The sequence below is a fragment of the Bos mutus genome, chromosome 18, assembly GCF_027580195.1.
Source record: "Bos mutus isolate GX-2022 chromosome 18, NWIPB_WYAK_1.1, whole genome shotgun sequence".
Taxonomy (NCBI): Eukaryota; Metazoa; Chordata; class Mammalia; order Artiodactyla; family Bovidae; genus Bos; species Bos mutus.
Window position 1 is genome coordinate 48594401 of NC_091634.1, and position 17286 is coordinate 48611686.

At 57.6% G+C, this 17286-nt stretch overlaps 2 protein-coding genes across 3 annotated transcripts; one reads left to right on the plus strand and one right to left on the minus strand.

The window, feature by feature from the left end:
- The first annotated feature begins 212 nt into the window (after window positions 1-212).
- PABPN1L (PABPN1 like, cytoplasmic) lies at window positions 213-8783 on the plus strand. The gene is made up of 6 exons (XM_070388552.1): window positions 213-6054; window positions 6412-6550; window positions 6880-6932; window positions 7693-7780; window positions 8179-8321; window positions 8421-8783. The coding sequence occupies exons 1-6, from the start codon at window positions 5806-5808 to the stop codon at window positions 8463-8465; spliced, it is 717 nt and encodes a 238-aa protein (XP_070244653.1). The 5' UTR covers window positions 213-5805; the 3' UTR covers window positions 8466-8783.
- A 2398-nt stretch (window positions 8784-11181) lies between these two features.
- Window positions 11182-17254, minus strand: TRAPPC2L (trafficking protein particle complex subunit 2L). 2 transcript variants are annotated; one of them, XM_005892400.3, is made up of 5 exons: window positions 17108-17254; window positions 14836-15008; window positions 13801-13888; window positions 13605-13684; window positions 11182-12795 (listed from the first exon to the last, which is right to left on the minus strand). In XM_005892400.3, exons 1-5 carry the CDS (start codon window positions 17138-17140, stop codon window positions 12750-12752), a joined length of 420 nt encoding a protein of 139 aa, XP_005892462.1. In that variant the 5' UTR covers window positions 17141-17254; the 3' UTR covers window positions 11182-12749. The 2 variants fall into 2 exon arrangements, with proteins under 2 accessions (XP_005892462.1, XP_070244660.1); XM_070388559.1 differs by having other exon boundaries at window positions 14836-14985; window positions 17108-17193.
- Window positions 17255-17286: the final 32 nt, after the last annotated feature.

Genomic DNA, 17286 nt, shown 5'->3' on the forward strand with positions numbered 1-17286 from the left:
CAGAGGTCCAAATGATGATATTCATGATGATGATAATAAAGAAGAGATGTTTGCCAAATAAAAAATTGAGAGAAACCATGGAAGTATGTAAAGAATAGGAATTAGGTTTTCAGAGAAATCCGAACTGTGGTCCACCAGGCAGCGATGTGTGTGTTGATCACTGTTACTTTCCAGAGTTGTGAGAACTTATCCTTTGAGTACTGAGAGGAAGGACTCCATCCGATCGCCACAGACCAGGTGCTGTTCAAATCCCACCTGGCAGGAGCCCTAACTCTGACCGCCCAGCTAGACCTCTCACCCTCCAAGAAGCCTGTGAGCTGCACAGGGCTGCCAGCCTCTCAGAGGCTTGCTTCTGTGGGTTTCAGAAGAGCAGGGGCCGTGTGGGCTTCAGGCTCTCGTGAGGCACCTGTCACGTGGGCAGTCTGCTCTCTTACAAGCGCTGAACCTGTTGAAATGGCAGTTTCGCACATGCTATGATGTAGGCCCACCTTCCCTTGGCCTCTGTTCCTATGAGGTTGCAGGTAGGCAGGAGCGGATGGTGCCCAGGGCAGCCTGGGGTCTGGTTGGGGGGTCCGAGGCCCTGACGTCAGGACTACTGCAGCCCCGCAGGTGGGCTTGGCTGGCCTCTGCTCCTCTTCAAGGACAGGCAGGCACACCAGGGGTGGTGGCACATTGGCCAGATGGTGGCCTCAGTCCAGACCAGCCTGGGGGACCAGACCACAGGCTGAGGGTCTGAGCTGGGGTGGCCCCTCCCACCCCAGTGGTTGGGAAGAGGTCGCTGCAAGCCCGCCGGGGAAGGCTCTCTTCCTGGTGTGGCCCCCACACCCGTATCTCATACACTAAGACCTGCCGCTGGCCGGGGCTGCAGAAGCCTCACGTGAGGGGCCGGCCATAGGCCAACGGATGGAGCCCCTGCCGGCAGCGAGTGGCCGCAGGGTCAGAGGGTGGTGGCTGGGTGGGCAGCACAGTTGAAGGCTGAGGCCCAGAGCGGGAGGGAGGGGGCGTCCCAGTGGGTGCCGTGTCAGCAGATCCCAAAGGTGTGGGCCGGGTCACACAGGCAGGCCTCCTCTGTGCCCTGGGAGCCTGTTTCTGTTAGTCACTGCGTTCAGGCCCTGCTTGAAGAGGCAAACTCAGAATGAGTAGCCCTGGTGGGAGGGGGACTGGGGGTCCGTGTTTTCCCACAGTTTGCTTCTACAGCAGCTAACTTTCTTAAGCCAAGAGGACGTCTGGACAGAAGGGGTCCCCCTCCTCTCTGTGCCCCGAGGCCGTCCTGCCCTGCTACCCCTAGGCTCTCCGGTGGTTGGTGCATGTGTGGGGATCTCTTCCCAGGAGGCCCAGGTTGGACACACTGGTGACCCCAAAGCTCTGTGGGATGCGGCTGCTGGCAGAATCTCCCTCCCCGCAAGTCAGACCGAAACAGCAGCTTTACCCCCATTCTGAGGCCAAAGCGAGGACAGGAGGGCAGAGAGAGGCAGGCGGCAGCCACAGCTGCCAGGGAGGATGGCAAGGCCAGGGTGGCAGATGCTGGCCCGGGCCCCCTGACTCCCATGCGGAAAGCCCCTGGTGTGAGGCCCTTTGACCTTGCCCACCCCCTGTGCTCTCTGGCCGTTCTCCTAGGATGTGTCACTGTCCCCAGGTGGTGTCTGGGGGTATTCTGTTGGCAAAGACCAGTGCCCCCCGTTCCCTGTGTAGGCAGGCTGGCACACACCAGACCCCATCGGAATCAGGAGGCTTCCTGTCCCCATGGCCCACCAGGACCAAAGGAAAGCCTTAGGTGCTACAGGGCAGAGAGGAGAGCTGGAGAAAGCCTCAGGGCCAGGAGGGTACGGGCCGTAGGACAGAGGAGCCGGCCTTCTGGGAAGGGGCCAGGAGAGGGGCCTTCTGGTTTCATCCCAATGACATTGTGGAGAGAGGTCAGGACCGGCTCTGACTCCCTCCTGTTTGCCAGTTCTTCCAATATATCCTCAAAAGGACACCAGAGTCCAGGCCCTGGCACCACTCACCTTGCCTGACCCAGTTCTATAGCACGTGTGTCTGCCCATTGTTTTGCCCATCTCTTCAGGCTATCTGTAAATTATCTATTGATCCTTTTATCAGTTCATCCCTCCGGCCAATCTGGTCACCTCTCTGGCCATCCAGTCTCTCACCCATCCGTCCATCCATCTGTCCGTCTGTCCATTACTCTTTGTCACCTGAGCCCCCATTCATCCTTCCACCATCCGCCCGTCTGCACTCCATGCATGTGTCTCCATCTAACCCACACAACCACGCCTCAGTCCATCCCCAGCCAGGACCCAGTGTAGCACCAACACCCTCAGTGACCCAAAGCCACCTTGGCCATCCCCTCCCAGTGCCCCTCCCATGGATCCAGGCCTGCTCCAGGGACAGACCAGGTTCCACTACAGGCATTGTGGGCAGATTGGACCGACACTGTAGCAACAGCTCTGGCCAGTCTGGGCCCGCCTGGCAAGTGTGGTGGCTTTGGGCCAGGAGAGGTGCTGGAGGTGGCCCACACAGCTGCTCAGGGGCCCTGTGATCAGGGCCGTCCGTCAGGGAGTCACATTCCCTGACAAGACTTGGACACTGCAGGGGGCGGTGCCTGCTGCTTTCCTTGTCATCAGGGTCACTGCCCGGAGGCGTCTCCAGGAAGGGAGGGAGACAGAGCCCCAAGCTGGCTGGCACCAGACACCAGGGCTCCCAGAGCCCCGTCTCTGGGTGCTCATTGTTGGCTCCACCTTTCCCCCTTGCCTGTCTTCCATCTGGGGGTCCCAGAGCTGGGAGTGAGCCCCTCAGAGCTGGAGAGTGGAGAAGGCACCCCGCCCAGGCTGATGAGGCCGGAGTTCCCAGGACCCTGGAGGCCTAGTGCAGCCCCCACCCCATCTCTCCCTGGCCCCTGCGGCCCCATACCTGCCTCCAGGCCCCCACAGCCCACAGGTGTCTTCCAGTACCCCCTCCCTCCACCAGATTTGTCCTGCTGGCCGAGGAGGAGGCGGAGGAGTCGAGGGGCCTGGACGCCCCACACAGAGGTGGCCTGGGGAGCCGGCTGTCTGGAGCAACCCATACAGTCCGAAGTGTTCCAGAAAACTCTGTCTGCCTGCTTCCTGTTCTTTTCATTTCAATTAAGTCGGCCCCTTGGGGCGCCTCACCAGAGACCCCTACAGCAGTAATGCAACATCAGGGATTCAGTGGGAGCCTGACCTTAAACGTCTGAATGCAGGGCTAGGGGCCCAGCCAGGCCAGCCTCCGTGGGTGAGGGGCTCAGGCAGTGGGAGCCCAGCCAGGCATAGCCACACACAGCCTGGTGGGGAAGGACTGACTGTCCACTTCCTCTTCTTTTTATGTCACGCTATGTTTTAATTCTCCCAAAGGGGTCAGGCTGTCTTCCTCAGTCCTGGGCAGGGTCCTGGCAGCCGCCCTCCCACGCCCTCCATCTCTCTGTTCGAGGCCCCGTGGGTTCTGTGTCATGGAATAAAGCCACCATTCACCAACACGGGCTCCGCGTCTCCTTGAGTGTCTGGCAACTCCATCTACACCCATTTCACACAGATTTGTGTGGGGGCCTTCTCGGGACCAGGCAAGAGGGACAAGACCCTGACCCATGAGGATGGGCGAACATGTGACACAGGGTGGGAGTGTCCACAGGACAGGGCAGATGACTTGCCTCCTGAGTTCTGGCCAAGGGTTGGGGGAGGACAGTGCACGCTCAAAGGTGTGTCCTCGAGGTGGTTGGGACGACCTTGACTTCAAGGCTTCAAGGGCCCGAACACCCCTCCCTGTGGCCGTGTGGGCACCATCCACAAGCTCTGAGGGTGGACACCAAGGGAAGGGACACCTTGACCCCAAAGAGCCGGGGTGTCCCTGCCGTAGTGTCCCGGCTCACAGGGCAGGTCCTGCCCAGAGCGGGTGTCCCGGGCTAGGGCTCCGAGCTCCGGGGCGGTCCTGGGAGGAGGCTGTTATTAATACTCCAGCCCAGCCTGGAACATGGTGTATTCTGAACGGCACCACTGGAAAGGCCAGCGTGGGGGCGAGCCTGTCCCCACGCCAGGCGGCTGGCGGGAGCCCCAGCGGGCCTGGTGCGTCAGCAGTGCCGGCACAGAGGGGATGACAGCAATTTTCCATTGCAGAGATCTGAGTTCAGAGGAGCCTGCCGGGCCAGGCCGGAGTCCAGCCGGCCCTTGGCTCGGACACAGCCGCCATGCAGTCGCTTAGCCATGTGGAGGTAGAGGGAGGCGCCCGGGCCAGAGCCCCTCCATGGAGTCTCGGCCTGCAAGTGAGGGGAGCTGACTGCCCTGAGCTGTGAGAGAGACCTGCGGCAGCGACACTTCTGTCCTCGTCCACCACCCTCAGGCCGGGGCCACGTCCTCAGTGCTGCCCTTGAGGTGCTCTGGCCAGCCGGGGTTGGGGGGACCTGGGGATGTGTGCCTGACACAGGACCAGCAGAGGCCTGGGCACTGTGGCCACAGAGGGAGCAATCAGGAGGGCTTCCTGGAAGCAGCAACACAGTGGCAATAGTGCCCCGGGGACCTCAGACATGCAAATGCATAAAACCATGTGAAGCCAAGGGGAGAAGAGCAGGCAGGAGGGCTGGGAGCTAGCAGGCCATGCCTAAAGGCTGGTAGCCAGCTCAGGCCGGCTCCTTTCCCTCCAGGGCCCCGGGGGATGGAGGGGGGATGATGCAGGCTTAGTTCAGCTTCCCCAGAGGTGAGAACAGAGCCAAGAGGAGAAAGGCAGCCACCGCGGGCCCCACAGCACATGCCTCACCCTCCCACCAGTGGCCCCCCAAGGTCCACAGGCTTCAGCTCTCCCATCCCCCAGCTCCACATCCCAGGGAAGAGACCCCAACTGGTCCAAGGGGACCTACCAGCTACAGCCTAGAGGGCGCAATATGGGCTGGGTGAGCAAACACTCAGGAGGATGCCATACCAGGGCGAGAAAGAGGCCAGAGCAGCTGCTGGGAGGGGAGACCGGAAACCAGGGCACCCAGGGACACAGGTCTGCAGCCGTCCTTGAGGAGAGTGCGGGGAAGAGGCCAGGATTTGACAAGCTGCCATCAAGCCCCCGGTATCCAGGCCTGATCTCCACAGGCCTGCAGTTTTGTCAAGGGTTCCCACCTAAGAGCTAGGGTTGAGGGGGGAGGGTCCGTGGGGGATCCAGGGGGGTCAAGAGGAGGGATGTCTCTCCTCTGGCCCAGTACCCCACTCTGCAAGACCTCTGACCCCGTGGCACCCAACCCCCACCCCCAGACCTTTGTTCAAGCTGTTCCCTCCACCCAGGCCACACTCGCCTCGGCTCTGCCTGACCCAATCTGTGAAGGCTGGCTCGAATGCCACCTTCTCCGGGAAGCCTGCTCTGACCCCCATGCCCCAATTTCGCTTCTGCACACTCGGACAACTTGCTTGTGCCTGTGTCATCCTGACGGTGGTCGACCACTGGAGGCATGACACAGCAAGGCGTGTAGACAACAACCCCATAGACAACCCCATGGACAACAACTCCTGCATCCTGGCAGGTGAGGCTGAGCTGTGGGGGGATGGACCTCCCAGCCCCACCCCCCACCTCAGCTGCACCCTCTCCATCTTAAGTGTCCCGGAGGGGCCACCCTGCGAGGAAGAAAGGCCTGGGACTGGGGTCTGGCCTCTGATCCCTCAGGGCCCAGAAGCCAGAGGGGAGGCTTGGCCCCAGCCAGGAGACCGCTGAAGCCTCTAGTGAGAACACCTGGCCTGGGAGGGCAGGCTTAAAACCCAGGAGGGTGCGGGCAGGTGCTGGCGTGGAGTGAGCCCGGAAGCCTGGCCTGCCCCTGCTGCCATGTGGCCCTTCCTCAGCCGCACGCTCTTCCCTCCCCCTACTGAGGCCTGGCTCCAGAGGGCTTCCTCAGACCCTGAGGCCCAGGGCTGGGGGGCCTGGAGCCCAGCGGAGAAGACCCATCTGGACCCGGGGGCTGGCGGGGAGGAGGAGGAGACGGGGGAAGCTGAGGAAGACAATAAGGAAGATGCCGGCTTCCTGCTGTCTCTCTTGGAGAGGGAGGGCCTGGCTGAGTGCCCAGTGCCTGACCAGGTAACCACTGAGCAGAACGCCTGGGGGAAGCCAGTGGGATCTTGGGAACCGGAAGAACCCGGTGCCTGGGGCCCGGGGATAGACCGCTGCAGCTCTGCCTCTAGGGGTTAGAAGGCCACTGTCCCCCGCCTGGAGGAGGGTGTAGGGACACCCGCCACACATAAGCTGGAGAGGCCTCTGTGTGTTGGGGTGTCAAAAAGGGGCTTTCTGCAGGCCCGGGTCCTCACGGCTTCCCTCGCCCCTCCGGGGAGCCCCAGCATGACCTGAGGACAGGCAGGCCCATCCCCTCTGTCCTTGCTCCAGGGAAGCCTGGGGGCCGTCCCACCTCGAGGCTCAGCCTGGGCCATGTGCTGGCAGGAGCTGGAGGCCATCAAACTGAAGCTGTGGGCCATGGAGCAGGCCCAGGGGCCGGAGCCGCCCAGGGTGCAGAACCTGGATGAAGGAGAGGAAGCCGCCGGGGCCCTGCTGGCCAGGCAGCTACTGAGTCCCGAGACAGGTAGGAGCCGGCAGGCCAGGCTGACTGCTGTCCTGGGCCGTGGGGCTGAGTCCTCGGTTGCATGGCTCTGAGCACCCCTTTCCTGGTAAATTGGGATGACTGCAAACTCCCAGGGAGAGGCCGGGGTTTCCATGAGGTCCAGCCTGGCAGTGGGGCCTTCTGGATAAGCCCCAAGAGGTGGTCTTCCCCAAGAGCCCCCGAGAGATGCGGGTGCACCTCTTCTCAGAGGAGTGAGGACTGAGCCACCCAGGTGGGCGCCTGCCCTTAGCAGCTGCCAGGAGCCCCCTGCCCAAGACAAGCCCCTGGTCCTGAAGCCCCTCTCTCCACAGACAGCCCCCTGGAGAAGGCAGAGGCTGACCACAGATCCATCTACGTGGGCAATGTGAGTGAGGGGAGGAAGGCAACTGCAGCCCCCTCCTGGCTGAGAGGATTAAAGGAAGGGCGAAGGGCCGCATTTCAGGGGCAGACTCCAAAGCCACACAGGCCTGCAAGGGAGAAAAAGGAGGGGCGTCTGATGAAGGGGCATCCCCAAGAGGGAACGGAGACCCTCTGTGGTCAGACCCACTGTGGCCTGGGTTGGGGGTCCGATGAGGGGGCATCCCCAAGAGGGAGTGTGGACCCTTTGTGGTCAGACCCACTGTAGCCTGGGATTCAGGGTTTCCACATGCAGTCTCCCAGTGAGCAAATCACTGGCAACGAATTCCACTGGGAAAAGCCACACAACCCCTGCCTAGGCCAGTGAACTTGGGGAGCGTTCCTCTGGGTATCCAGTCCCCTCCTCCAACAGGGGTGGAGGACAGAGGCCCAAGCTACTACCCCCCACCCCGGGGCCCGATCAACCCCTCTCTACCAAGAAAACGTGCTGCAGGAGCCCCTGGGAGGGGAAGGCCAGTGCACGAGGCCCCCCACCATGGCCCATGCCTGGCAGGTGGACTATGGGGGAACGGCCCAGGAGCTGGAGGCCTATTTCAACCACTGTGGGGAGATCCACCGGGTCACCATCCTGTGTGACAAGTTCTCTGGACACCCCAAGGGGTCAGTGTGGGGCCTTGGGGAGGGGACCTCGAGGAAGGGTCCGGTGCCCGGGGAGAACAGCTGTGCCTGGGTAAGCATTGCCCTCACTGGCCCCTGCTCCATCCCAGCTATGCCTACATAGAGTTTGCCACGGAGAGCTCGGCCCAGGCCGCCGTGGAGCTGGACAAGAGCATCTTTCGAGGCCGGGTCATCAAGGTGTGTGTCACTGCAAGGCGAGGGGGTGGGGGTAGGGCGAGTGGCAAGGACACACAGCTGCCCCAGCCTGGCCCTTTGCCAGTCTCTGGTGTTTGGGCACATCAGCTGGACTGCTGGGGGAGGCTTCCTTCCTGATCCAGACCCCACCTGCAGGGGAGATACTGGCTTGACTGAGGCTGTGGCTGTACTGTTGTGGCCTAAGTGGAGATCTTGAGAGGACTGGGACCAGGCTAGGGTCTGATGCCTCAGGCAGCCTCATGCCCTGGGGCCTATGTTCACCTGCTTAAGAGCCTTCAGCAGGAAAACCCAGGAAGGCAGCTTTAGCCTTCCTCTCGGCTAGGGGTGGGGAGGAGGATATGAGAACAGAGGTCTTAGGCGGACTTGGCCTTTGTTTCCAGGTGCTGCCCAAAAGGACCAATTTACCAGGGATCAGTTCCACGGACCGCGGGGGCCTTCGGGGACACCCAGGCGCCAGAGTGGGATCCTTCCCCTACAGCGGCCTTCAAGGCGGGGCCCGTTTCAGGCCACGAGGGCGGAGCCGGTGGGCGGGGCCCTGGGAGGGCGGTAACCTACTGGGGCGGGGCGGGGCTCGGTGGGCGGAGCTCTGGAGGCCGCTCACCTCCCATTCTCCTTCCCGCAGGGTACGCGGAAGATTCTCACCGTGGTTTTCTCCATATTGAAGTGAGGACCGGATTTTGACAGTGGGGTTTGCCGCTGGGTCAGGAATCAACAGCGGTGCTCCTAAGAATAACTTCCCCGCCCCCTTCATTCCTCTGGAGGACTGCCGGACCCCACCGAGGCCACCATGCACGGAGCGGGGCACAGGGTGGGCCTGGCGCGGATGCCACTCCGGGCTCTGGAGGGCATGGGACGAAGCTGTGGGCAGGTGAGGTCCGGGCACCACGGGGTCAGCGCTGGCTTGACTTAATCAGGGATGTTCCACTAACGCCTTTTATAGAAAAGTAGAAATATGTATCTTATTGGTAAAGCATAAATTATTAAACTTGAATATTTTTTAAAAGCACATGGCAAGAGTGTCCCCTTTAATTCGCCTCACTCGGACGTTGTTTCCTCAGGTGCAGAGAAAGCAGTTGATGGGTGTCTCCCTCTGAGACACACGCTAACAGCCAACGGGCAGCCTCCTCACACCGTAGGGGCAAGCTGTCCTGTGTCTTCACCCCAGGTCTGGTGGCCTCTGGACACGTGCTCGCCCCATGACGAGGGGCAGAGGGATGGTACACCTGGCACAGGCCCAGCCCTGGTGAGACCTGAATACAGAGGTTTCCATGCTGGGCCCCTGCCTGTGCCCCGCACCACCACCCCCACCCCCAGACAGATGCCCCACTCTCTCCCTGAAGGGGCAGTGTGCACTGATTATGCTCAGCTCAGAGCTGAGGAAGGAAGCTGTGGGTCTGGGCTGCAGACACACTCGGTCACGGCCTTAAGTAACTAAAAAACCTCTCCGTGGGCTTCTCTAAAGCAACCCTCTTTGCCTTGTAATCTTTCAGTTATCAGCTCCTCAAGTTTCGAACACAGCTGCTCTGGGGCTCCAAGCCCCAAAGGTCCCCAGTCCCTGGTGTCTTTACAGCACCAGTGAAGATAGCATTCTCTCGGGAGGGCCAGTAGGCCTCTACTCTCCATCCACCTGTCCATCAGGCCAGGTTGACATTCCCCTGCTGATCTGGGGTCAGCAATGGTCCTTATAGAGGAGTGAATGACAAACCTCCCCCCACATATGTCTGCATCGTAATCTCTGGTGCTTGTAGATGTGATCTTATTTGGAAAAGGGGTCTTTGCAGATGCAACTAAGCATCAGCTGGGTGGCCCTAAACCCAGTGACACAAACTGGGTATGAGACACACGGAGAAAGCAATGTGGAGACAGCAGAAGTTGCAGTGATGTGTCCATAAACCAAGGAGCCATGATGATTGCTGGCCATCATCAGAAGCTGGAGAGGCTGAAAAGACCCTCCCTCAGAGCCTCTGGAGAAGGCAATGGCACCCCACTCCAGTACTCTTGCCTGGAAAATCCCATGGACGCAGGAGCCCGGTAGGTTGCAGTTCACGGGGTCGCTAAGAGTCAGACATGACTGAGCGACTTCCCTTTCACTTTTCACTTTCATGCATTGGAGAAGGAAATGGCAACCCACTCCGGTGTTCTTGCCTTGAGAATCCCAGGGACGGGGGAGCCTGGTGGGCTGCTGTCTATGGGGTCGCACAGAGTCCGACACGACTGAAGCGACTTAGCAGCAGAGCCTCCAGGATGAACCAGCCCTGCTGACCCCTAGGTTTCTGACTCTGCCCCCCAGAACCGTGTGAGAGAATTAGATTCTATTTCTACACACGCACCAGCATGCTCACACATACACACCACTACCCACTCCTGGAGATGGGTGGGAGGGGCTGAGTGGCAAGGCCCTTGCCAGGACCATGTGCACTTAGGGGGCTGCAGGAGAGACAGGCTGCCTGCACCACACTCTGGAGCTGAACTTCGTGAAGCACCAGCTCCTGCTGCTCCACACTTGAGGTCAGTACCCTCCTTGGCAAGCAGGCTACACACTGTCACTGTGCACATTGCTTTTCTATTTAGAAAACGTGTATTTCTTTGGCTGTGCTGGGTCTCAGTTGTGGTATGTGGGATCTGTTAGTTGCAACTTGCAGGATCTTTAGTTATCACCAACTCTCAGTTGCAGTGTGTGGGATCTAGCTCCCTGACCAGGTATTGAACCTCAGCCCCCTGCAGTGGGAGTGTGGAGCCTTAGCCACTGGGATGACCAAGGAAGTCCCTGCATGTTACTTTTCTGTAAGTACCTGCTGACAAGCCATCTACCCCAAGGAACTGGTCCCTTTTCAGAAGTACCTTCTTAATCCCTTCTGTATGGCCACTTCAAGGAGAATGGATCTGGGAGGCCCTCCTTTCCCTTGGATTTCAGGTCTGAGCAGCCCACATGGGCGGCCAGGGCTCCGACCCACACTTCCTTAGCTATGCCCAGAGGAAGCCAAGACACGCAGCATCCTCTTGGTCCATCTGGCCTGGCACAGAAGGGAGAAGGACTCCTGATGGGGAGGGAAGACCAACTTCAACAGAAATCACTGGTGCAACAGCCAAGGGCTGAGTAGGGGCTGCATCTGACAGGGCTCAGCCCCTGGAGGGAGGATGGGCCTGGGGCAGGTGGGGACGAACAGGCAGGCAGGCTCTGTTGAGGCCAGCCTCATGGTACAAAGAAAAAAAAAGTTAAGGTGAAAGTGCTATCTGAGAGTTCTGCTGGCAAAGGCAAGCACATTACTTCTAACCCTTATTTTCTCAGGCTGAAAATGGAAATGCATGTGAAAACCCATAAATATAAAGCAATTTATGGGTTGATCTGGCTCCACCCAAAGAAAAACCCAAACAGCAGTAGCTTCAACAAGATAGGGGTTTTATTTTTTAATTTAAAAAAAATGCTGAACATTCAGGACTGATATGTCACCAAAGACCCAGACACTGCCTAGTTTTCTGCTCCCCATCTTTAGAGATGAATCTTGTCTGCATGCTCTCAAGATAGTTTCCTAAGCTTCAGCCATCACATCCAGTTCCAGGATAGAAGAGGAAAAGTGAAGGTACTGCCAGCTAAATCCCTCTTTTAAGTATCTTTCCTGCAAGTGCCTCCCAACACCATCCACTTACATGCCACAATGACCTACCCGTGTGAGGACAGGAAGTATATTTTGTCTGACCAATTGTCCCCAATAACACTGGGGACCTATTAGTAAAGAAACAAGACAAAATGGATGTCGGCTTAGCAAACTGCAATCCCTGCTTCGGTCATTTCCTCAGGCAGGACAGATTACTAGTAACAGCTCAACCAGAGTTCTGACGATGGACTGGGGAGAAAGCCCACATGAAGATGGCTGCATCAGCCCCATACCTGCTGATCACACTTCTCGGCCCTCGTCTAGGTCCTATGATCCCACCTTTGTGTGTGTGTGTGTGTATGTGTGTGTGGAGGGTGGGGGGGGGGTGACCTGGGACTTGTGTCTTTCACACACACTCTGAGCTAATTTTTTTTATTTCTGTAATTATAAAAAAATCTCATCTGTGCTAGTAAACCCAAAGATAAGCGGAGCAGAATGCACCCCAGATCTAGCCCTGGGCTGCCAACACTCACAGATCACAGCTTTCCCACTCCCAATGAGTCTAAACCACCCTTCTCCTGGCCAAAGACCCCCTCCAGAGTGACTGAGGAGGCAGAAGGGGACTCTCAGAGTTTGCTCATTTGATGCCCACCAGCAGTTGATGAGATGCTAGCTACACGGTCTCTGGAAGGCAGCCTTCCAGGGTGGAGCAAAACCAAAAAGGGCAAGCCCCACCCCCAGGGGAAGGTGTGCAGGCCATCCCACGTGCCCCTCTAATTGGGCTCTGGGCACAGGAGGCTGACCCCTCCAGACAAGCCCACCTTCTCAGTCACTGGGGGGTGCAGCCACGGCATTGATGCAGCAGGGTGGCCGGTCTACAGGTCTTCTGCCCCTCCCTTTGCAGCCTCTTCAGGGCTCTAAGCTCCAGGAGCTCTTGCCACCAGGCTTTCCTTGCCCCTTCATGCCTAGTGGGGACAAGAGTTCCTGTTCCATCTGGTCCCTGATCAGCTCTGTCCCCTGTAAAGTCCCACATAAACTCTTTTTTGGGGTGTAGTACATAGATTGCAGGATCTTAGTTCCCCACCAGGGATCAAACCTGGGCTTCCTGCAGTGGAAGCTCAGAGTCCTAATCACTGGACCAGTAGGGGAGTTCCTAAACTCTCTTTAATTCAAGCCTCTGCTGTCTCAGAAGGAAAAACCCAAAGCTGATCTCACAAGACCTTTAGTCAACATGCCCCGAGCATGAGGCCCTGCCCCCAGCAACCCCCAGGAGAGGCAAGTGAGATGAACAGACATTTGGACAATGCGGTTATGTACAGAACCCTTCTTTCCAGCCAGGGGCTGCAGAGCTCTGCTCAGCAGACCTGGATCATCATGGAGGTCACCATGCCATCGAAGGCCCTGGAGAGAAAAATGGACCAATCAAAGAGGCAGACCTACGCCCGCCCTCCATCCCCGGCTGGCAGAGACGTCAGTCTCCCAGGTCCGGGTAAGTGAAGCTGGCTGAGGCCCACGTGTGCATCCTCCCACACTGGGTGGTGAGAATCTGAGTCTCCTGCTTCACTCCTGCGCGACTTTCCACAGAGCTGCCCTGGCTGGGTCTCCAGTCAGGGGTGGGAACCCGGATGACCCAAGACACCGTGTCACCACTGAGGGGAGGTGCCACAGGAAGGGTCTGGCTGGAGTCACCTGTTGGGAACGCAGGGAATTCCCAGGAGCAGTTCTGGAGCACATACGCATGAACAGTTCTTTGGGAAACATCTTTTTTGACATTCCAGTGTTTTGTCTGTGTTTAACTGAAGGCTATTTGGAAGATATCTGTAATCTAATTTTCTAATCATCCAAGTTCAATGTCAAAGACAAAATCAGCACTGGCAAGAGAACCTTTTCTGCCAGAAGGCTCCTGTCCATATGCCTGGGCCCTCACTGGGATCTGGGGAGGTGCCCCAGTACCTGCTGGGCGCACCTGGAAGACCAGATGGACAAGCTCTGCCCCCGCCCTGCTCCCCAACTCCCCTTCCGTTTCACGTGTTGGAGATCCTTGTAAGCATTTCCAAACCCTGTTTGGAAAAACAGGGTTCTGCCATTTCAGAACAGCTGCCTTAGAGGCACAGTGCCTGTTGCTTAAAAAGGCCTTCCCTCTCTCCATCCCTCTCAGAACTGCTGCCTCTCAGCAGGTCAGGGGTTACCAGAGAAGGTGCCACGCCCACCTGGACTGAATGCGATCCCCCGGGTTATAGAAGGGGTTGCACATCACGTCTGTGTAGGAGTTGTGCAGCTTCCGGAACATCTGAAACAAGAAGCAACATGTTTACTTCACATGGACGCACAGCTGCTGCCACGTTGGGGGCTTCTCAGCATTTCTAAAGAAACAGGGAAAATCAAGACACTAGTCCCCACACTCACACTGCGGATCTCGTTGTCTCTGAGCGCCGTGTTGGAGGAATCCACCACCATGACAAACTTCACCTTGGAGTTGGTCACGTAGCCGTATCTGCACAGCTGGTTAGGGAATTCGCTCTTAACACAGGGACTCATCACTGCAGAGTCTGTGAGTGCAGGGCCATCTGCACATGTCTCCCAGCTCCTCAGCTGCTCTGGAGGTGCATGACAACCTGCATCACAGCACCAGCCCTGGGCTGAGCCTGTCTTGCAGTGCCAGGAGGTCACAGGGCCACGCCAGGTGTGACCGGACACGTCCTTATACAGCTTCCGGTGTTTGCTGGAGGAGCAGAGGGCAGGCAACTAAGGCCTGTCACAACTCAAGTCCTGGGGCAACCTGCCCAAACCCTGGGGCACCTCACCCTCTCTCTGCACCAATTCCTGGCCCCAGAGAGTTAACTGCAAAACCAGAGGTTGCACAAACGAGGTGCAGTCAGCCTAAGGTACCCAAACCTCAAAAGGCTACTTTGTCTTGTGGACCAGTGGCTCCCAGGCAGTGACACTGGGCAAGGTCATTACTATGAAATATTTGTTGGAATGTCTTTGAACTCCATGGGTTTTGGAATAATACGTCCTGAGGACCGGTCAAGATCTTACAGTGACAGGTGGGGCTGAGCCTAAAAAAGAGATTAGCGAACGAAGACCCCTGGCTCAGGAGGTGGTGGCCCTGCTGGGACGGCACAGGAAGGCATCCTTGCAGGCATGATGCTAGAGAGTCCCCAGTCCCTCCACAAACCCCAGGGACAAGTGAGGACTGTCACAATTCTCCAGGCAACTCAAGCCTGGCTGTTCCCACATCATCCTCCTAACTGAAGGAAAAGGGGTATGAGGTCGTAATTGGTCTCAAGCTGCTCTAATTCCCCATTGATCAAAAGCCCACATCTTTTTTCCTTTCCAAGTGACGTTATAAGATGCTTTTCAAAGGGACCTGATGCTACAGTGCACTCTGAGACTGCAGAAAATCCTCAGACTTGAAGTCACTGACAGACATAAGGATACACCTTGTAGTCTTCTGTAGGATAGAGCAGGCCCAGGTAGAGCTCCCTCTGGTCCACAAGGGCCTTCCCCATGGCAGAAATCTTCTCATCCACCACGTCCAGGGATGTGTGCACCATGTAGTGGAACTTGAGCTCATTCTCCGTGGGGATGCTGCGGATGTAAAGAGGATAATTCTGCAAGAAAAGGATGATGGTGGCTGAAGTGACAAGGATCCACCCTGGGTGCACTGGCCCAGAAAACAAGGCCCCACCCTAGTGGGTGCCCTTCTCCTAACCCCATGATACTGGCTGTTTCCCAACATGCCAACTCCTGCAATTGTCACCTGGGCAGAGGCGCTGGCAGACTCATTCTAGATCCTTCAAGGGTCAGCTCAGACCTCCATCTCTGCAGAGCCATTTTGGAGCAACCTGACCCTGGAGTTAAAACTGGACATGGAGCAACAGACTGGTTCCAAATAGGAAAAAGAGTACGTCAAGGCTGTATATTGTCACCCTGCTTATTTAACTTCTATGCAGAGTGCATCATGAGAAACGCTGGGCTGGAAGAAGCACAAGATGGAATCAAGATTGCCAGGAGAAATATCAATAACCTCAGATATGCAGATGACACCACCCTTATGGCAGAAAGTGAAGAGGAACTCAAAAGCCTCTTGATCAAAGTGAAAGAGGAGAGTGAAAAAGTTGGCTTAAAGCTCAACATTCAGAAAATGAAGATCATGGCATCTGGTCCCATCACTTCATGGGAAATAGATGGGGAAACAGTATCAGACTTTATTTTTGGGGGCTCCAAAATCGCTGCAGATGGTGACTGCAGCCATGAAACTAAAAGACGCTTACTCCTTGGAAGAAAAGTTATGACCAGCCTAGATAGCATACTGAAGAGCAGAGACATTACTTTGCCAACAAAGGTCCATCTAGTCAAGGCTATGGTTTTTCCAGTGGTCATGTGTGGATGCAAGAGTTGGACTGTGAAGAAAGCTGAGCGCCAAAGAATTGATGCTTTTGAACTGTGGTGTTGGAGAAGACTCTTGAGAGTCACTTGGACTGCAAGGAGACCAACCAGTCCATTCTAAAGGAGATCAGCCCTGGGTGTTCTTTGGAAGGAATGATGCTAAAGCTGAAACTCCGGTACTTTGGCCACCTCATGAGAAGAGTTGACTCATTGGAAAAGACTCTGATGCTGGGAGGGATTGGGGGCAGAAGGAAAAGGGGACGACAGAGAATGAGATAGCTGGATGGCATCACGGACTCGATGGACGTGAGTTTGAGTGAACTCTGGGAGTTGGTGATGGACGGGGAGGCCTGGCGTGCTGCGATTCATGGGGTCCCAAAGAGTCGGACACGACTGAGCCACTGAACTGAACTGACCCTGGAGTTTAAACAGCATCTTTCCAGGCTGCCACAGGCCTGGTGCTGCACAAATATAGTGTGCACAACACTGCCCCTACCCTGACTGATAGGGATGACGTCGGGTTAAAGAGACAGTCCACAAACCCACCGACAAATAACGCAGCACGTGCTAACACAGAACCCAGCGTAGCAAGAGCTTCACGGGAGAACTGCCTCAGAAACCTTGTCTTAACAAAAGGTTGTGAGGCTACCAAGGTTCCCTGCAGTATACTGTGGCGGGTGGATGGCCACGCAGCTCAATCGTAGGATTTAGAAACAGCTTTCTAGAGAAAGTGAAATCTATGGTGGCCAGTGGAGGGAACGCGAGTGGAGGAGGGCAGGGTGGGGTTTCAGGTCCAAAGGCCCAGTGAGAGAGCACAGCCTGGCAGGGGAGCTGCAAGTAATTCCGTCGGCTGGAGTGGAGGATGTCACTGGTATGGGAGGAAGGTTATTCAGACGTGATTCCAATGAGAAGCCACTGTTGAGATTTTAGGCACGGGTGTGTCACGGTACATTTGTGGCTGCCGAGCGGAGAAAAGCGAGTCAGTCGTCTGGGGTGGAAGGTAAGCGATGGCCCGGCCAGTGGAAGCGCGCGGTGGAGCACGACGGACCGAAGTGGACGGCTAGACTCCGGAGCAGGAAACCACAGAGCCCGCCGACGACGGCTGGGCGGAGCAGGGGCCGGGACGGAAGAGGAGGACCCGGTCTGTGACGCTCCGGCAGCGGCAGGTGTAGGTCTGCGCGGCGCCTACCCCGGGCCCGCCCCGGCCACCTAGGCTCGGCAAAGTCCCGGAGCCCACCCTCTGGAGTCCCCGAGGCAGGGAAGGAGGGAAGGCGGAGAAAGAGGGTGACGGTGGAACGGGCCTTGCAGCCCGCATACGCACCTCCTTGGCGATCACCGCTACACACACCGCCATCTTGGGAGCCCGACCGGCCGCGTCACATGACGACGACGCCGGTCACGAGGCCGGCCAGGCCCCGCCCCGTTCGCCAGTCTTTCAGTCGGCCGCGACCCCGCCTTTCCTGTCACTCAGCCGGCCTTGCCCCGCCTCTTCTGGTATTC